The sequence below is a fragment of the Phoenix dactylifera genome, chromosome 14, assembly GCF_051530095.1.
Source record: "Phoenix dactylifera cultivar Ajwa chromosome 14, Ajwa_hap1_PhDact_Kaust_v1.1, whole genome shotgun sequence".
NCBI lineage: Eukaryota > Viridiplantae > Streptophyta > Magnoliopsida > Arecales > Arecaceae > Phoenix > Phoenix dactylifera.
In genome coordinates, this window is record NC_143203.1 from 21,595,718 (window position 1) to 21,617,096 (window position 21,379).

General features: G+C 35.5%; 2 protein-coding genes across 2 annotated transcripts; both read right to left on the reverse strand.

Annotated features, from left to right (window-relative positions):
• Positions 1–1,058: 1,058 nt before the first annotated feature.
• LOC103696702 (lactoylglutathione lyase) lies at positions 1,059–8,735 on the reverse strand. Its single transcript, XM_008778399.6, has 9 exons — positions 8,605–8,735; positions 6,535–6,681; positions 6,320–6,444; positions 6,044–6,108; positions 5,736–5,948; positions 3,863–3,910; positions 3,612–3,719; positions 3,374–3,526; positions 1,059–1,304 (listed from the first exon to the last, which is right to left on the reverse strand). The coding sequence occupies exons 2-9, from the start codon at positions 6,654–6,656 to the stop codon at positions 1,260–1,262; spliced, it is 879 nt and encodes a 292-aa protein (XP_008776621.1). The 5' UTR covers positions 6,657–6,681; positions 8,605–8,735; the 3' UTR covers positions 1,059–1,259.
• An 8,000-nt stretch (positions 8,736–16,735) lies between these two features.
• RPL24 (Translation protein SH3-like family protein) lies at positions 16,736–20,686 on the reverse strand. The gene is made up of 4 exons (XM_039132262.3): positions 20,474–20,686; positions 17,635–17,673; positions 17,214–17,444; positions 16,736–17,096 (listed from the first exon to the last, which is right to left on the reverse strand). The coding sequence occupies exons 1-4, from the start codon at positions 20,573–20,575 to the stop codon at positions 16,896–16,898; spliced, it is 573 nt and encodes a 190-aa protein (XP_038988190.1). The 5' UTR covers positions 20,576–20,686; the 3' UTR covers positions 16,736–16,895.
• Positions 20,687–21,379: the final 693 nt, after the last annotated feature.

Below are 21,379 nucleotides of genomic sequence, written 5' to 3' on the forward strand. Positions count from 1 at the left end.
GTTCTTTGGAGAAATTGTTGACGCCCTGCAATGCAACACATCTACATGGAGGCCAATGGCATAGCGACTGGCTCGCAAATTTGTACCGTACTGTACCAATCGCGAATTTACACATCTACATAGGGCACAAATTGCCTTTTGCACCAGATTAATCACCTAACTGGTTCACAAATTTGCTCAAAATTGTATACAAGCACGACAAATAAAAATAGAAAGAGCAGCCACAGTAGCACTTATAGATTGCCGTGTGAATGCATCAATGATTGGCTTTAAGCCGTCAGTATCTCAATCCATGCCGTTCCACGACTGCTCACAAATAGTCAACCCTGAACCGAAATTGAGACTGAATGCTTTTGGCGTTTTAAGATTTCGGGAAGAGTCAAACCAAAATAAATTATGTCGCATCTACAGAAACCAATCAGTACCAAAAACCATGTATCTTTCTAGCAAAATGTGTTCTAGTAGTATCATGCGATGGCTGTGTTCTGGTGGGAAACCAAAAAGCAAAGAAAGAAAGAAAGAAAGAAAAGAAAGAGAAGCAAAAGAATGATAACATGAACGAGAATGAGATTTAGAAAAAATATATCAACGAAAACTCAAGAATTGCATTGTTTTTAAACAAATCAACAACATAAAAGGATCATATTTATACAAGCAAAAGTGGCCCTCAAAAGCCTAGGACATAAGGAACAGTAGGATGGCTGTAGAAGATTAGTGGTGGTATGAGAAAATCAAGATGGGAGTTCAAATGACAATTCAGAGGATATGCTTGACAAAAAAAATCTTGTTGATAATAGGGATGGATAAAGAAATTATGAGCAAGCCAATGCAAGAGAATGGGTAGGTCTCATAATGCTTATGGCATCACACCTCCATAATTTCCTCAAGACTGTTATCATCAAGAAGTAATAAAAGCTTGGTCACAGAATAAATGAACATCATGCTGTAAGCCAAACTGTGTATTAAGCTGTGTATTTTCTGATAATTTGGGGTCATCTCCTGCCTACCGCTGCTGTGTGCTGATATTTGTCACATTCAACAGTAAATAAACAACCTGATACCAAAAACTCAGCTATATATAAAGCAGGAAAAGAACGTTAGAGTTGTAGTAGTAACATGTGTTTATGTTATTATAGTGCATGACATTGTAAGGCATGCAATTATTATATACTACCATATTTCATCACATACACAGATTACGAGTAGCTGAAGTTATCACACACATTGATAACCAGTTCCAAGGACATTCTTTATTATGATCACGCCTCCAGCTCCTTGAGGAAATCTGAGTGGTCGACCAAAACCTGAGAAGCAGCAGGACAAAATTAGCCATATATTGCCTGTCTAATTATAAATTTATTCTCATCGTACTTTAAGAAGATAGCAACCACAAATAGCGATCTTTAATGCTCTTACATTCTCAACCAGATTATAAAGAAGCATTATCTTTCTGTGTACATCATCTCGAGAATTGAATGCGCCCTCATTTGTGTTGCACCTCTTGATCGGAGCAAAACCAGGAAGAAATTGAAAGAGAGCCAGTCTAGGCTCAAGCTAGGCATAGAATCAGTTATTTCAGCAAATTTCAGCTGAAAGTGACCTATTTTGGTGGCTGCTGTTATATTAAGGTCATCTATTTGTTTCTTTTAAGCGCATAGGCTATATTGTCAATTTTGGGCAGTTTATCCTAATTTTTCTTGACTTAAAGAGGAAATATATGACAAACATATCCCTTGCTGGGCCAAAGACTCTCAAAAAAAATCCCCTGCTACACCAACATAAATGAACACAAGAGAAAAGGACTAATGTAAAAAACTAAATGTCAAACACTGTCATTTACAGCAATTACTATTTTTTTATGTATGATATAGATATAAAACTCCCTCTTCTCCAGGCCTCTCTCTCTCCCCCCTCCCCCTTGTCCTCCTCCCTTTTCATCCTTGAGTCCTCTACTCTTTAGTCCCCTTTGTCTCCTTATTTTCTTCTTCTATTCTTTATGTTTCATCCATTTTCCTTTCGCCATTCCTCTATTCTTTCTTCCTCTCCAATCATTCATTTTCATCTTTCTCCTTTGTATTTGCAGCAGACACAATATCAAACTGAAACAAAATGGATAAACGTTTTCCCTTCCTCTCTTCTTTCCTATTCCTATTTCTTTGTTCCAGCCTGACATTAGATGGCAGACATATGACTTTCTGAATTTCTGATTCAATCTTGCATTACCTTTACAACCTTTTCCTAAGACCCACCGATTACACATCAAGAACGAACCCTAAGACTCAAGCTAAAACATTTAAGTTTCTATTCTTAAGCCCCTTGCCTTCAAGGACCCCATTAATTTGGTATGACTGCCTCCCCGTTCTACAATATCTATGTTGAAATGTCAAGAGAAAGATAACAGAGTTAGCTAAATACAGAATTTCATAAACCATCACTGTCTAATTGCATACATTAGATGGTCAATATCTAGTGTTTAGACAAGAGGATTCTATTTTTCTGCCTGTCAATGACAACAAGGCTGTCATCCCTTTCCTTAAAAAACAGAAAGAAAAAGATTATCATCCCACACAAGGTGCTGGTTATAAGTTACACAGACTCCAGTACATCACCCATCGAAAAGTTTTTTATGTGATGCTGATGATTTCTAATGACTCAATATCATGTCGACAAGCAAGAACACCTCATAATCTATATGCTGTTGTCATGGAACTTGAAAGCACTTTGAAGGATGTTATTCTTTGTGGTAAAGTGATAAAGGGAAATATTCGCAAGAGGAAAAGGTGAAAATGACAAGGATTTTAAATTATTGATAGCATCTGAAAAGCGATAACAGAACTCAAAACATCATTGCCTACGTAGCAGCTAGATATTGTAGATACCTTGAAGAAAGTTGTCAAATCAAGGTTACCAGCATCGAATTATATTTTTTTCTTTCAATCATACGGCATTCCTTTAAATCTTCCTAGCTGGGTCAACAAGAGTTGCATGTTTTAGATATGCAAGCTAACCTAGATGCTTCCTTCCCCATGAGTTTTCTAGTTCTGTGTCCTTCATCGCACTCAGGAACTAAAAGTGGTAGAATGATAAGAAGTATGAGCTCAAACAGATCATAATAGGTTCATCTATGGCCCAAAGCTTCTGCAGGTTTTAAACATATGAATTGGGATTTGCATCATCACAAGAAAATTTTTGCATAACTATTTTCAGACACTTGAATTCATCAGTTCAAAACAGTGAGCATAAAATAAAGTATCTCAACTAAATACACTAGTCCTATATTTCATACTGAACCACAATACAAGCAACGCTAAAGACACATCAGTTCTGTGCATTAGACATAAAACTACTGAAAACATGCAGAGGAGTGACATACCACTTTCCAACCATCTGGATCAAGAAAAGACGTAATTTTGGTGTTTATTCCTGGAATCGGTCCTGGTTGTCGTGTGATTTTTCCTCCTAACTCTTTGGTGACCAGATCAACAACCTCAGCACTTCTATAAACATCTTCAGTGCTAATAGCAACCTAGCAGTGGATATGAGTTATAACAAACATTAGGAGAAGTAATGGGGAATATACAAATTTACTAGTCAAAATAATATAGCAGCACCTGTGCGTATGCGTTGCCTTTGGTGTACTCTGTCACACCATAGTTGTATGTCAACTCCAGAACTGTTGTCTCATATTCATCAGCATAACCCATCATGGCAATACTGTACTGCATAGGTCATGAGATCCAGATTAAACTATAAGTGCTACTATGAACTATGATTGACTACAAGAACAATGAATCCTCATAATTTCATGACATATACAGGTTAAATATATAACCACTAAAATTAATTTCGGATAAAAAACTACCTTATACTGAGGAACATCTTTTTTCCTCAAAAACTTCATCCCACATGCCTGCAAGAAGGTAAAAGGTACCCAAATTTAAGAACAGATTAACGTCTGAATCAAATAACTGATCAAAGAAGCATCCAAAACAGAAGGATACTGAATGCGCACTTTCCGTGTATGAAAGAATAAATTACCGGACAGCCCACCGCTGCCTGTGAATTGCAAACAGGATGATGGGAACAGAGATTCAGATTTCAAAAAATGATCGACATCACACATTTTAGTTTTTGTCTTTTTTGAACCTCCATCCTATGATCACAGCAGGTCCTTGGGTGGCAATGTGGAGCATTAGCTGCTAGCACTTCAAAGGTCTCTTGTCAGCTCTTCATCCATATATCTAGATTAAGATGGCAGGGTGCCCCCTTGACTTATTCCCTCTCAAGTACATGCAATGGTTAATTGATCTGGCATTCTACCAGAAGCCAAGAAAGAACCCTTCTCGGAAGTCTGGAGAACACACAAAGTGTGTCCCTGCCAACAGGCAGGACATTGGCATGGAGAGAGAACAGAACACACTTGCCGGAAGTTGATGATCAGGATCATAACGGAACTTTGAACAGCAAGGAAGTTAAATTGCATCGTTGAGCACATTCACATAATCTGAGGTCAACTTATTTTTACCATAAATAATCTTAGCAAAATTCATATAATATTGAGAAGAAGCCAAAACACATTCTTTACACATACAGATCCACCAGATTAATGCAACTGCTTCCTTAATATTGTTCTTTCATATCATGATGTAAAACCAATGGTTATCAACTCATTGGTGCAATAGTCTATTTGCAACTCAACAAAAAAGGAGTCTCAGAGAAAATAAATTAAGACAGTAAATGTGTTCCTTGCTATATAACATGTAGTGCCAATTTAAGATGAAACTTGGATTTCTGAAAGATACTTTATCAATCTTGGCCTTCTCTTCGAAGACAAAATCCTGATCAGTCATTCTTAGGTATCTCCCAACATGGATGACAAGTGAATTGCAATGCATCCCACAGCATTATAGATAAGGATAATAAAGAAAATTTATATTTTTTCCTGCCTTCTCCATCCCTATAGAATTTCCAACCTAGCCCCACCTCCTAGGAAATTCTTGTTTACTATCAGACTAGCTTTTGAACTTTTGTCGACGATAGGAAGAAAACTGAATAAATGTTCAATGGAACTTGTTGGGTTGTTATCGCTTCCTTCTCTTTTTCTTTTCTAATATATCACTGGAATATGAAATGATCTTGCTATTTAAACTCAATCCAGCATGTTCTATAATTAAGAGTTTGGGTTAAACCCAGATTTTGAATATGACAGCTTTTGCCATGAAAATATTATAATGTAATACTCATGTTATACTCGAAGGAGCGGATAGCCTATTAAACAACCTAGCAATCAAAGAATGGTAACGTAACAAACAGTAGCTACGTTCAGCTAGTAGTTTAACTGTACCCCTTTTTTTTGTGTAAGGTAAACACCTAGCTAATTGAATATGTTGATTATCAAACAGACACATCATGAAAAGAAGAAGAAGAAGAAGAAGTAACAGAATTCATGAACACAAAATATGCCATCTTTACATTTCTCATTACTATATGTATCTTTCATCCTATAAATGAGTAATGAAGATAGAAACTGAGTCAAAATATTTTCAAATAATGAGCTTGCAAGGATTCATGGCTTACTTTTTAACAAGTTAGTATTAACTTCTGCTAATATCCTTATGGCTGGTAATATCTAATTTTGTATAAAAGGAAAGAGAGTCGGTGGTACTTGTAGCCTACTAGAATCACAGTGTGCAAATGCGAACAACACATACACTATGGTGCTAACATTAGAATACCTTTTCATAAAACTTGATAGAGCGTTCCAGATCACCCACACGAAGCATAACTTGGCAAAGAGGCTCAGGTGTTGGGCCCCTCTGAATAAGCTCAAAAAGGTAACCATCAGGGTCCTGTGCAAAAGCAATTACAGTTGTTCCTCCTTTAACAGGACCAGGTTCACGTGTGATCTTGCCGCCCTTTTCCCTGATGTTTTCAACCAACTTGTAGACCTACAGCCCCATCAAAATTTCCTCTTTTAAGAGTAAGCCAGTATCATATAAATGTAACCACGAAAATTAATTTTAAGCAAGTTAAAGATACCCACATCTTCTGTTGCAATAGCAAAATGCCCAAAGCCTGTGCCAATGTCATACTTATCTACTCCATAATCTGTCCACAGTACAGGAAAGGAATCATAATAAGCATACAGTACTGTAGGAAAAACTCAACTTCATGCATTAACATATGTGTATACCCATGACTACCATGCATGATGCATCGCTTGCAAAGTTTTGTGGTTTAAGTGAACTTGGCAGTGGACTACAAATTAGAATGAGTAAAAGTTCAAAGGAAAAACAAAATATTTATATGAGATACATACTGTATGTCAATTCTACCACAAAATGAGAGTCTTCTGGCCCAAACCCAAGGAATGCATTTGAATATTTCTCTTCTGGAATGTCTCTTTTCCTCAGTAGTTGCATCCCAAAGCACTCCGTGTAAAATCTAATGACATTACAAAAATTTAAATCAAAATGAAAATAATAATTCCATAATGTTATAGAAAATTGATAAATGAAATTTTAGACAGCATACTTTATGGTACGGTCCAGATCCCCAACACGATAAACAGCATGTAAAAACCGCCGCTTGTCTTTCTGTGCCCATTCAAGTATATTCTCGCTTGCAACTGTCTCAGCTTCCATTCCAGATGCCATATCTAGATGTATCCTATATTTTCTTCTGTGCATGTTATGCAGATAAAATTAATCATAACTAAGCTATTAAACAATATTGGTATAAATTGAATTGATGAGGTTCATAAAGATAATTTTTGTTAGTATCTATACATGCAATTTTGAGGCAAGTTACTAGAATTATAGTGCATTGTAAACTTACAGTCCAAATTGTAGCAGAGGGAACAATGGTAAGAAATCAGTTGAGGGTGCACAACAATAAAGACAGGCAATAAGCTAAGAAGCACAAAAGCAACAGAGTTTTAGAACTGCCATTACTGGGGGCAGGAACTACAGAATTATTGTCTCAAAATCTGCTTTTAAACCAAAATAATGCTCCTGCTCCATGAGACACTATGAACTATAAGAAGCATAAAACCTATGGTTCCCTCTGAAAAAATAAAAACATGTTTTCTCACTCCCATTCTAACCCCGAGTTTTGAAGACCCCTAGGATGCCACATCAATGACAAGGAAAATTCATACGTAAATAGAAGGAATTACCGAAAACACAATTATAACTATCGAAGGAACATCATAGTAAATTTGACAAAATCCCTTCAATTTGTTTCAAAGCAATGTAACAATGATGGGCACTCTACAAAATGACTTCAAATCATTTTCCCCTTTTCTTTTTTTAAAAAAAAATCCAGAGCAATGCCTAGAATATTGGGCTTGTATGTTGGATTAAAAGTTGATGGGGCTCGAAGGGCAGCCTAGCAGCAAACTGAAGGGTTGGTGGGATTGATTGACAGAAGAAGGAATCTAGCAAGTTGATCAACTCCAATTCAAACCAATAGGTGAGGAACGACAATGGAAATTCTTTAATATATGATGCAGTATTCAAAGGTGGTGCTGGAATATTCAAAGGCAAAGGCTTCAAAGGCTTTAATCAAATATTTGGCAACAGACATCTTTTCTTCTTCTTCAATGTCTCTTCATATTACTTCTATAATTCTTCTTCAAAGTCCTCAAATTTTCTCTAATATCTGCAATTGATCACATTCCTTGCTGTGCTAAAGACAACCCCATCACAACCAAATCTGTTCTTGTCCATTACTCCTCTAATCCAGAAACTTATGCTGGAAAGCTTTTCGGAGTTTATTAGTTTAGAGTGATCTACAGTTTGCATCGGAACAATTACACAAGATCCATCTCTATATGAAAGGAAAAGAACCCGAATTGACCATCCATTAATGGAAAACTTAATTTATGCCTCTGAAGTATTGTTCATGAAACCGATGCCCACAAGTAGACACACTAACACCAAGGAACTAGGTAAGGCCCAAACTTTCTATTTGTTTAAGGCCACCCCAAGGTGCCCTCAATCATCATGGCATGACCAGCTGATCTGGGTCGTCAGGCCATGGATTGATTCTACCCCCATCAAGAATCGCTCAATAAGCGATTCTCTAAGGTATTTCCAGCGATAAAATCTAATGAACTGAAACTGGATCCATGTCTACATGGAAAGAGCGAGGGGGAAAAACATTTCCCGATCATCAAATATTGCATGGGATTAATTTAACGCCTTCAAAGTAACATTCATGAAATTGATTCAGAGCAAACGACGCATTAACATGACAAAACTTATAAAGAAAAAATCTCCAGCTATCAAGAATTAACCTTGTTTTGGCGTCAATTCCCACAGCATAAACACAACAGTGCAAAACATCAAGCCATAAAAAATTATATTTAAACAAAAAAAAAAAATCTACAACTTTCTACACTGGTGAATCGAGGAGTATCCTAGAGTTTCTCTTTTGAACCCCTACTTCGGATCATTTCTTGGAAACATAACAACTGGTTGAACCCATAAAACGAAAATTCGAAAACACGATCGAACAACAGCTAACTTTAATTTTTGATCGTCGTAAAAAAAAAAAAGAAGATAGAAGGAGACGATTCGAGCAAAGGGGCAGTCTTCTCACCGGACGGAGAGCGCTCAGGTTAGACGCATCTGGCTGCCGGCCTCCCTCACTGAGGGATGTGTGGGGGAAGGAGATAGAATTAAGCGGAGGGCGGGGCCCGTGGAGGATACAGCTCACCATTTGTCAGTTACGGTCGGACGATTGACACGTAGCACGAAAGTTGCTCACGATAAAATGGCTTTTAGTGCTAAAATGAATCCCTCCGTTCCATCATATTAGTAACTATTAATAAAACCCTTAAATAAATAATTTTTAATTAATATTATTAAAAACTATATTTTGTTAATGTATATTGATATTAATGGAATATATTTTTTATTAGTATTATATCCTACTCATATCCTGCCGGTGGGTTCTAAAATTGCACTACTATTTTATCAATTTTTATTATTTTTTTATCATAATCTTGCTTAAAAGTTAAAGTATAACCGCTAATGATTTTTTATATTGTATTTAAGTAACCATTTTATGTAATTTTTTTATTATATGCGCTTGGAGCATAATTTTATTATATTATAATAAATATTTTATTTTACTATATCAATGTTACACATATACTAGAATTTTGTATGATAATAGTATACAATAATATTAATATAAAAAATTATATAACATGATAATTAGGCTTTTATATTTTATTCTATTTTTATTATCTATTTTATTCTATATATTTTATATTATATTTCAAGAATAGCTTAAAAAAGAAAGAAAAAATTGTACTTCAAGCACCGCATAGGTTATATGCTAGTTCTAACTAATGTGAGATGGAAAATAAGTATACTAGACTAGATGCAGAAATATGGGATTAAGAAACGCAGAAGCCCAAACATGCCTCATATACAATTATATTTGTAAGTTGGAATTATATAATATAATATAATAGATATATAATATATTTTGTAAAGCCATCCAAAGGTTTTCACTTTTATATTTCATCATTAGCGGCAAATAAATCATGTCAACCCATAACTTGAACTAGTTAGGTCTAGTCCATTCTGAGCTCTTGGACTCATGAACCAAGTCTAAAGCGAAGTGTTATTCTATTTGGAAAATTGTGTCGGGTTTGTGTTAGGTGCTTTCATACATAATCTGATACATACATACATACATACATACATACATACATACATATACATACATACATACATACATACATACATACATACATATATATATATATGGATCAAATGTTAAAACAATTGTTTCGTTCAAGTTTGTTTACTTAACCCAAAACACTGACAACTATCTATGGCCCCAAACTCTTCGTCCATTCACCTCTTTGTCATATTCTATATTAGTAGGTTGGTATTGCAGCTAATTACTTTCTAAGTTGGGGGGGGGGGGGGGGGGGGGGGGGGGGCTGTTCTTAACTCGACCTAGATCTAGATATATTAAATTATATTTGAGTCAAGCTTGAGCAAGCTTAGCCCGAATGACGTGATAAATCTAAAATGTTTTCCGTCAACTTAACATAACCTCACTTCATTAGTCAATGAGTTGAATCCAAGTTTAAAATCAAAAACCAAAGAAAATAGGATCAAGTTCAAGCCAAGCTTGTGCTGGTCCTAAACTAGCTCAGTTCCAAGCTTATATACCAACAAATTTGTCATACTGGTGAGACAAGCATGTCAAGATTTTAATTTTTCCCAACTAAGATAAAATTTTAAAAAAAACCTAGAACCCCAATTAATATAAAGGAATTGAGATATTTATTTGAAGTAAGATTAAGATTGATAACTATTTTTATGCTGTAAGAAAAGGAAAACAACAAAATAACCAAAAAGTGAAACATAGAAATAATGAATGAGTTAACATATAAAATAAAAAAATAAAATATAGTAAATGAAATGGAATAAGAATATCAGAAAAAATGATAAAATAAAATAAAAATTTGCCAATTTTAATCAAAAGGTTGGACATTAAATGGTGGATTGGTAATAGACGTGAAAAAATTTTAGAAAGAGAAGAAAGATACAGAGCATGTAAAAAGATTCTTTGTTATTATGTCCACGCTTTCTCTCTTCATGGTTCCTTCCATTTATTTCCCATTCTTATTTTATTTTTAAAATATTTTCCTCCCTAAATGGCCATTCTAACTGGAAAGAGAAAAAAGAGGGAGGTCCATAGTTGAGCAGAATTTGAGGTGGGAGATTACGATGGAGAGAGATATCTAGGTGAGAGATTCCCTTTCCCTCTATTGTACTAAATAAAATATTATTATAAAAAATAATAAAATAAAATCAAAAACTTCTAAATTCAAACTCTTACTTTTATATTATAAATGTATCAAAAATATCGTTTAATGTAGTAAAGAAAAATATACTAAAAATAATCGATCGATAGAGTTGTTGTACCAATTGTTTTTCCAAAATTTATTAATTTGCATCGGCAAAAAATAATAAATAAAATTTTAAATTTATAAAAATCTAAGTCTTAAAGCAAAGCTTAACAATCATAACCTAAGTCTGTATATATATGTATCAATCCAACTTAATCTTAACCTAAGTAACTTGGCTTGTTGGTTTTATTGGTAAGATAGGTGTCGACAAACTTGACCTGTTAGCAAGTCAAGTGAAATCAAAGTGAATTAGGTCAAAACTTTTCAATTGATCATATATTGAGGATATAAAATTAAATTAATTTTAAAAATATTATATATAAAATAATATAATTCTAAAAATAAGACATTATGAATCATTGGATTGATGCAATAGCTTGTGCTTGAGATAAGATAATAGTTATTGAGAAGGGCTAGATTCTATATTGTGATTGATTTTGTATTTCACAATTTTTTATTTTTCTTTTTTTTCTCCTTTCCTCCTTTCTTTGCTTCTTGTATTTTTCTTCCTACTCCTCTTTTTCATTTTATTTGTTGGTGAAATATATGATCGCTTGTTACCATTTTCTGAAAAAAAAATCACTTAAGAATTATTCTAAAAAATATCTATCTACTTCATGATCTTCCCTTCATCTCTCTCTATCCTCCATCTTTACATCCACTTTCCTCCTTGTGTTCTCACTAAGATCGCACGCATGAAATCAAGTATACATTACTCTTGGTTAATGGATTGAAAGTTATTGCTAAAAGCTAGAAAGTTTTCAAACATGTAAGTCAAGGTCTTTGGTTGAAAACTCCAATTTGATGGAGCGATTCACTCCACAACACTTTTGCCACCAAATTCTAAATACTTTTATCACCATCACTCCATATCAACCCTCACCGTCACGACATTGACTGCCATTTTTTTTTGCCCGCTCCTTTCAAATCTTAATGGGCCACCCCTCCACGGATTATATCCCTCCAAATTAGCTTCTCCACTTTAAGGACAAAATCTTTATTATCTAAAACAACCATTATGAATGCTCCCATCTCTCACACAAGAAAATAAAAGTTAGATGATATGTAATGCTGTTAGTTGTCTCCTTTTTCCCACTTGACAGTAACTTTTTCTCTTAATAAATTACAAAATCTACATAAAGTTTATATTTATTATACTTATATCCATTAATGTGTAAAATATATATGTATATCTAATTAAATTAACGGCATTAATAAAACTGTTTATCTCATCTCAAAATTTAAAATTATTCATAGATTTTCAGAAGAATATATATATATATATATATATATATATATATATATATATTATATTCTTAGCTTATTGTTATGCCGCTAAAATTATTTTGATTAGTTTTAAATTTTTTTTACGATTAAAATTAATGGTTAGATTAATATTTTATTAAATTATAGATTAAAATATTAGATAAAAATAAATTTTAAAATTTTAAAATAATTAGATATACATATAATTTATCTCTAATTTTTTAAAAAAATTGTAATCTACTTTTTTAAGGTAAATAAAGTTTCTGCCGGCCCAGCCTTCGGCCGAGGGACGGTGGGGCTGTTGAGGGCAACATGGAGTTAATGGCTGTGGGAAGCCATCAATAATGGGGGGAGAAAAAAATCATTCTTTGAGAGGATTGATGGTGATGGCGAGGAAGGAGGGTGATTAATCATGACATTAACAGTGACGTGAGGCTGGAGTGGTGATGTTTGCGAAAGAAAATCTTCATCTTTGTAGCTCCAGAATGTTACAGTTTATGTTCCTACCTATTATTTGGTAGTTTGGTCAAAGCCAAAGGCGGCATTCTAACCTTGAGCGGATCGGAGAAGAACGAAATAGCCAGCCAAAAACCTTTGTTACTGCACCAAGCTGCCATCCTACACTTGGCTGCTCTCTATTGCATGAGCTTGTTGACCCCTGGTTCATTTCATAATCTTATCTCCACATCACTTTCTCAGAATAAAAAAAACCTGAGAGAATCATAATTTACTGGGATTTTTCCAGAATCCCTCGTTTCCTACCCAACCACAAGGAAATTTCAGACTAATAAAGATAGAGATGCAAGCTTCCTCTCAAACTGATACCCACGGCATAAAGTCCCTACCAAGGAAGCACCCCTTGGAGTCTCAATAAAGCTTCCTATGATTCCAGAATTTAAATGTATTGTAGGTAGAACACAGCAGTAACCATAACCTAGAAGCATTTGCAGTCAGATATATCATTCCAGCTTCTCAAATCATTTCTAACAGAGTCCAACTCTTTATCAACAAAAACTTCTTAAATGTCTCCCAACCTCCATCCAGGCCGCATGAAGCCTACCTGTCACTCGCTTCTGTACGAATTTATCCTCGGCAATGGAACCTAGCATGGTTGACAGTTGATGGAGAGCTGCAAATAATACCTGACAACTTCAATGGAGTTTATGCTAGGACTTATCTTCTCTGATTCACCAATATAGATCCAAAATCGTTTCCCACCTATGCCACATTGTTTTGATGTCAACAACTAAATAATGATCATGCTGCTGCACAGGGAAGCATGATATAGGGTGAACTACCATACTCCTATTCAATGGAACTTCCCAGTAAATTTGACAATATGAAATAAATATTCCAAGAAGAAATAGGTTCATCCATCTAAGAGATCCAATTCTCCATCGGGTGCACACTCAAAAAATTTCACCAATAACTCACATCCTTTCTCCAGGCTATATCATCGTCCAAATCAATTCAGAAGAAACTGAATTTTTCTGCAAATTCATTCAATAATTCAAACTTATACACTTCTGCGATACTGTAGAAATGATGTTTTTTGTTTCCATACCTGTATTTTGAAGTTCTTACCTTTGACATGCTTGTGTTCGCATGATCTAAATTAATTTTCCATCCTTTTATATTCTTGGAATTTTTTTTTCCCCTGATATTTCACTCCTCCTGTTAAGTGTTAAAGCATTTTGGGATCCTTCTCTGGACCTTCCCAGTCCAAGGTCTTGATTACAGAAAGCATATGACCTCCAATAAGCTTACTGGCTACAGACCTTGCAGGTGTAAACTACAACTTGAAGCCAATTCAACATGAGGTATACAAGATTCCGAATAAAAACCTTCAGTGGACCTTCATTATATGATCTTTTCAAAGTGGAAATTTCGAAAAGTTGTTTTGCATCCTGTAGTTTCTTGCAGACATTTTGAACAGTTTCACATTAGAAACAAAAGCAAACAGATAGAAACCCCTGAAAAATTGTAGTCAAATACTGCTCTTTATTGTCATATCCATATTCCAGTTGAAATTCGATAAAAGCTTGCTGGTTGCATAACTGAAAAAAGTGGCAACTTATGACATGAGACTAATGGCCCATATTTAAAATGGGGTGCAGTTGTCAGCTGACAAAGAATGGGGAGCCCCTAAGTGCTCAGGCTAATCAGAAGATGTTAAAAAGACTGCTTGTTGCAAGTGATATAACATGTAGAATGAAGTCAATTTGTCAACAATAGAAGTATAAGAATTGCCAATAAGAGCTGATGAGGTCACTAAGCCTAAATATGATATGCAAACAAGATGTTCCACAGGATTCTAGATGGTGTGAAAATTGAGAAATACAAGACAATGCAGCTCTAAGGAGATATTGCATGATAATAAATGAACTGTTGCAGTTTGTAGAGTGGTCTGAAATAAAATCCATCTTTAATAATGGCATTTTTTTGCGGTCGATAGTTCCATGATTGCTGCTTAAGTTTGCCGCATTGTACAACTTGTTTTCTAAGATCATGCCTGCTTTTCATTTACTGTGTCTGTATGTCCAAGTTTTTCTCCATCATGATCATTCAGATACAGAGCAGACATCCGTGGTCATGAAGGAAACATGAAAGCACTGACTGTATGTTATGATTGAACATCAGATTGAAGCTAACACCTGAAAATTTGCGCTTGAAGCCAGGCCAGAGCAACTTTAAGCAAGGGGCATCGTTAATAAACCTATAGGTATTCACCATTAAAGCTCATGCAGTCATGGAACAACCCTCTGACTTACCACAGTTTGGAAAAAAGTTCCAAACAAAGAAATATAATGATATCGTTGGTCTAGCACCCCCCAAACCATCGGGTGGCCATTGGGGCGACCTGCATGGCTTACCAGATCTGGCTGGCGAGGAATGTTCGGACATTTGGCGAGAGCAGTCCATCCCGAAGGTTCGTCGTGGAGCATGCCTGGGTACAGGTATTTGAGATCACTCATGTAGACATGGCATATGAACCCTTGATAGCTCGGGACACCGGGGCTCCCTCTTTGCTCGGGTAGCGCCTCGGACGGTGTTCTTCACCAGAAAACCCCCACCCCCGAGTTTCCTCAAGGTCAACTTCGATGGATGCGTGCTTGACGACGGCAGGAGGAGAGGCGCTGGCTTCATTATCAGGAGCCCAGACTCCAGGGTAGTGGTTGCTGGTAGCTATCAGATCTTCAACACCTCAGTTCCTAAAGCAGAGTTGAGGGCCGCATGGGCCGGCCTGAGCCATGCTCGGCGTGTGCTGCAGGCCAGCTCAGTCATAGTGGAGAGCGACGACTACCGTGATTGGTTGGATCCAGGGTGGCTCCAATGGCGGTGGAGGGGGCCACCCCCTGCTTCGGGATATTTGGGCTATGATGAGTATTGGTGTGGCTTTTCAGGCTAAGCATGTGTTCAGAGAGGCAAACGGGGCTGCGGACTGGGTGGCTTCGTATGTGGCTAGTCACTCTAGGGGCATCTTGTGGGTTGGAAAGGGGGAGTTGCCTATAGCGCTCCAAGACTTGCTGTTTTCTGACTTTATTGGATGTAATATAATGATAACCATAACCGTCCAGCATTATCTCAACTATTTACAATCGGTTTTGTGGATCTGCATTCACCAAGCATTCTTATTTAGGCCATCTCTGATGCTATTTCAAGATAAAGAAAGATGAAATTTTTTAATATAGAGAATTATGTTTATGTTAACATAGGACAGTCTATAAGCCAATGGAAATGGAAATACACTCGCATACTTAATCATATCTACTCTTTATGCTGATTAGTAAAATAAATAAAATGATAAGAATACATCTCAAGCTTAAATAAGTGAGATGTCACACAACTTCATTGATTGAAGTCAAAAAAAAATTGTGATGAGGCATCTTTCTTTTCTACAAAGCTTCTGCAACCGGGAACAAGAACACTTTAAGTTGTAGACTAAGGTTATCCAATCTCAGATATATAGATGTTTATAATGTTTGCATTTCAATGTTCAAGCTCAATTGGCCAAATCAATCTCTTTTAAACTCTTTCCCTAGACTGACTGCACTAACCAGACTAAGAGCTCAAATCTTCTTGCATTTCAGACTGTAACTGGATTTTGTTTATCACTTCAATCCATGTATATTGACTGGTCGAACTGGTCCTTGTGCTGCTTAATCCATGAATGGTTCAGGCAATTGAAGGAAGCTGAATCATGAAGTGAACAAATATAAGTGCTTCCTTTTTCTTTTTACTAAGACTGTACACCAATAACACAGTCAAGAAAGGCTGAAGTGGAAGAGAAAGAACCACTCTTGAGACTTGTTCTTCATAGCAGTCCATTTAGCAATTACATGCATACCTTGCATAATAAGTTTGTTTTATCACATTTTGATAATTGATTACTTGATTGCAAAAAAGAAACATCTAATGCTAGTATTAGACATATTATGGCATGCATATATATTAATATAAAAATAGTAACTAAGACATTCTAGAATGCAAACATGTCCATGAAAAAGTCTAAAGGCTATGGTAAGGTATAACAAAGTGATAACAATATGTTATTGAAGGGAACTTTGGAATAGAGTTGAAAACACAACTTGAAACAAAATATTTATGAACGTGAGTGCAAGAAATCAAAAATATATGCGATGGAGTCAACAAGCACATTCATGAAGAGAACTTCAGCTGCTTCACATTAAGCGGATTTTTCTTCTCTTTCTTTCTTTCTTTCTTTAATCACACTTTTCCAGTTCTCTGCACTGTCAATTATCTCACCAGTCTTAATGAGGTAACGAACTTTGGTCCCATCCTCAAGGATTTTATGCCCCACTCTGCTCGCTAGTTGTTTTTCCTTTGAGTAAAGCATCACATTTGAGCTGTGAATAGGTGCTTCAATCTGTTTAACAAAGATTTGCAGCACAATTTATGCTCAAATAAGATATGCCAGAAGAAAAGGAACAAATAAAACAAACGAGGAAATTCAAGACCATAGTTCCATTAGGAGCAAAGCTACCTTCACAATCTGCCCTGGCTCACCCTGTTCTCTACTCTTCATGTGTTTTGTCTTCAAGTTCATGTCTTGTACGATCACAGTACTGTTATGCCTGAAAACCCGAGTAATCTCTCCAATTTTACCTTTCTCATGACCTGAGATAATTTTCACAGTGTCGCCAACTTTAACATGCATCTTATGCAATATGGGGAGGCTGTTTGGTTTACATTTCTTACGCTCCCAACGTTGAAGCTGCAGTAAAAGAACACTAATAGTCTTTAAAGCCAGTTACATATTTCCATTCAAGAAGTTGTAGCTCATTATACATCATATAGCACTATCAATGAAAATGTATCTAATATAATATAATATTAGATTTTAAATAATTATATTTCAGAAAAAATGAGAACACAAGATGTAAAAGAAGAATTGAAGTACTAACCCTCATAACAATTGTGCATGGCTTATCCACAAAATTGATCTGTATACCACAAAATGTCCAATATATTAGAATTGCAGTCACATAAGATGAATAGTAAAAAGCATGTATCATAAGGGTATAGTACATAAGAAATAATCAGAAAGAGCAAGCATTAACCTTTGGTACATTCTTTATTCAACCAATTCCAGAACAATAAAATTATGATTACCTAAGGCATCTTAAATAAACTCCCTAATATATCTATAAAAGTTCTAATAGCTTGACAGATGGAATATCATTAAAACACAATGTGCTTGTAATTAGTAACATAAAACAAATTTACATGATTGGTCCACTATTTACTTTCCCGACAGTTTATCATCGACGAATTTTCCTCCATCCAGTTTGCTATAAATCATCTATTAGTGTATCCAATGTTGGTTTCAAATTCCATCAGAATATTGTCCTTGTTTGTTTATTTCCTTGATGACATATTCTCTGGGAAAATACTCCTGGTGTTTTTCTACGATTACATGGGAGTATGAGTAAGAGATTGTTGATTATCATTTGTTTTGAAGAGATCCTAGCTTAGCTAAGGGTTTAGGGGGAAACAAAAGTCCCCAAAAAATTGGATACCTTCTTCTTATAATCAGATTTTTGCATTTTCTATTTCTTTTAGAAAGGTAAATGAGATTTATTGCACTATAGAAGGAGCATCATACTGTCAGGATCACGTCAATTCCAATGTCATTAAAATGTTGACAACTATCATTGAAGGCAAGATGCCATCAGCTATTTAATTGAACAACAGAGCCTAAACTTCATTAAAGTAGTTTTATCAACCCTTTATCATATTGCCTGTTCAACAGTTCACATGCCCACCTTTTTTTTAAAAAAAAGAAAAAGTGAGCAAAAAACCATTGTTTGAGAAGCGACATCAATGAAATTCTGCAAAAAGATTGTCTTATTGTCAAGTTAGATATTTAACTTGAGATTGTCCCACATTAGTGATGCATGTCTCATGCATTCATTGTATTTAGTTTGCATAGAGAAGCAAGTATGTACCTTAAAAGTTCAAAATAGGCTTAATCATCATGAAAAAAACATTTAAAATTAGCCATGGTGTTTCTTAGGCTATCAAAATGCATCGGATGCATTTTGCTTGGCATTTGGTTGTACAATCTAGGGAAAGGACCAATAATTTGATATCCACCAAATGAAATCAGCTATGAACACAAAAAACTGAAACAAAGAGGATATTTTTCAACTAATTAAATTATACTGATATAATAGGTACTGCATGCATAATTTTTCTAGTTTAGACCTGACATGAACTTGGTTCAGATTAAGCTAGACACAAGCTGCACAATTACTTTTTCTCTTGAAACTTGACAAGAGTTTATTCATTTGTAAGCTGGGGATCCGACATACAAATATAGGCCTTGGATGGATGTACTGATGCACACAAACCATCCTCAGCTTGAATGCAGCAAAGGCTGGTCACAGGTGTTTTACAGGCATATGAGACAGAAAGTGGCGGCAAACTATGGTTAGTTATGGCATTCTCTAAGAGGTCAACAAGTTCAAGCACAAGTGAGTGCAGAAGCATGGTTTAGCACACTAGCGGAAGTTGGGTAGGCTCATGCATGTCTTAGTGAATTTGTCTCTGTTTCTACATGTGGGCATTGGACACAAAAAGCTAATGGACATACAAACAGGCTCATATGGGCTCCCCCGCATGCGGTAATCTTCAGGTTTCTCAAGCTACATGAGGAGCTTTTGGTTCGCATATGCGTGAGCCTAACTTGGCCATGGACTCGCTTACTAGCAAGAAGATCACTTCTCCTTTTGCATGTTTAAGGGCCGCACAAGCTCTACTGACAAGATCAACACGCAAATCTATGAACATCAGCCTACAGGTTATAATGTGTCAAGCAGGTGTTACAGACACCATACAGAAACACACTTATGTGAGGCAGGAAAGTGTAGAGATGTTCCACATGCAACTACCACAATGTATGAGATTATTGGTTACGTTTGCACTTGTGATGAATGTAATGATGTTTCAAGAGAAAAGAGAATAATTTGAAAATTTTCTTCTTCTTAGAGGTGGAGGTTCCATTTTCATGGAGCTTCTAAAATTCTAACCATAGAGTTCTGCTTTTGAGACCTTAAACCCCTTCTCACCCGATCAAATTTGGATGTCTAGAACCTGGTAGCATGACCTTAAATCGTGTGACTGAAAGTGTAACCTTAAGGACAAATATGTACTATATTAAAAAGTGCTGCAAATTCTTTAGGCCTGTCAAATATGTCCTTGAATAAAATATTATTTGATGTACAAATAAAACTTTATTATGTAACAATCACTAGTATGAGTAGTTTTGGAAACAAAAATGCACACACGCCAATCCCAATCCCCTCTCCTACATCCAAATTCCAAACCCCCCATCCCATTAGGTCTTTCTACACCTTCAATACATACATACATACATTGTTATTTGCTATTTTTATCTGATCTTTCTTTTTTTGTTAGTAGATGTGCGTCGTGCGCGCTGTATGCTGGTAATAACCAAAAAATGGGCTTCAATTGACCAATAAAAGGCCCTCGATTTACATTAAATTCCACCACAAATCAAAGTTTCTCAGACAATAAAACGATAAATTAATAAAGTATCAAAAAATAAAACTATCATTTAGCCCATCGACAACAAGGCCAAAAAATTAAAGATAATAACTCTTAAAGTTCCAAGAAACATCCGGTTAAGAAGAATACTAATAGATTCAAAGAATGAATCAAAGCCAACGAAGGAAGATGGAAGAAACCATCAAAAAGGAGAGAAGGGAGGAGAGAGCTAACCGGCGAGGGGAAGCAAGAGGGAGAGAAGCGCTGGCCCAAGAAGGAGTTGGAGACGAGGGAGAGGGACGCCATGGAGCTCTGGAGAGCCACCACCGCCGCCATCTTCGATCGATCTCTCGCTTTCGCGCTCCTCTCTGGTTCGAGAGTTTTCGGATAAAGCGCAGGGCTTTTGGACGGGGCACGGAAGAGCTACATGATGATGGGTTCGGCCAATCCCGTTATATATATATATATATATATATATATATATATATATATATATATATATATATATATATATATATATATATATATATATATATATATATATATATATATATATATATATATATATATAACCGCAGTTATTTTTTATTATTCTTTTGTTATTTTTTTCACGGACTTTAGACTCCTACTTTATGTCTTTATTTGAAATATCAAATAATATTTTCATTTTTTTTTCTCAAAATTTTCTTCAAAATACTTTTACGGGCTAAAATAAATATATTATTTTATTCAATAAAAAAGTAAGGAAAAAAATGATGTCATTTTTTTGTTATTATCCATTATCTTTCATTATAATGGTTATTATTTTAGCATCTTACAACCATTATAATTTTAGTAGACGATGTGTTGATTTGGCGAGGTAGGTTATATGTTTTCCTTTTTCTACTAGTCTACCAACAATATGCTCAACCTTATAACATCTCGAACCCTAAGACCAATTAGCTGGTGTAGGTGAAAATTTATCGGCCTTGATTAGCTCCCAAAAAGCTTTATATTTGTGCATACTAGAATGTGCCCACAATATAATGTTTCCACCGCATCATGCAAGCTGATTCATATGATGCAATTTGTAAATCGACATAGCCATTATTCATGCCCTGGCTGACAACAAATTGAGTTCAAAAGTTGAACTTCATATCG

Coding starts and splice junctions, on each gene's coding strand:
- LOC103696702 (XM_008778399.6), bottom strand. CDS start 6,656: ATGGCATCTGGAATGGAAGCTGAGACAGTTGCAAGCGAGAATATACTT. Junction 3,720..3,862: donor AAGATGTTCCTCAGTATAAG/GTAGTTTTTTAT, acceptor TGACCTATGCAG/TACAGTATTGCCATGATGGG. Junction 1,305..3,373: donor ATCCAGATGGTTGGAAAGTG/GTATGTCACTCC, acceptor GCTGCTTCTCAG/GTTTTGGTCGACCACTCAGA.
- RPL24 (XM_039132262.3), bottom strand. CDS start 20,575: ATGGCGGCGGTGGTGGCTCTCCAGAGCTCCATGGCGTCCCTCTCCCTC. Junction 17,674..20,473: donor CCTCTTGCTTCCCCTCGCCG/GTTAGCTCTCTC, acceptor TGTGGTATACAG/ATCAATTTTGTGGATAAGCC. Junction 17,445..17,634: donor CATGCACAATTGTTATGAGG/GTTAGTACTTCA, acceptor CTTTTACTGCAG/CTTCAACGTTGGGAGCGTAA.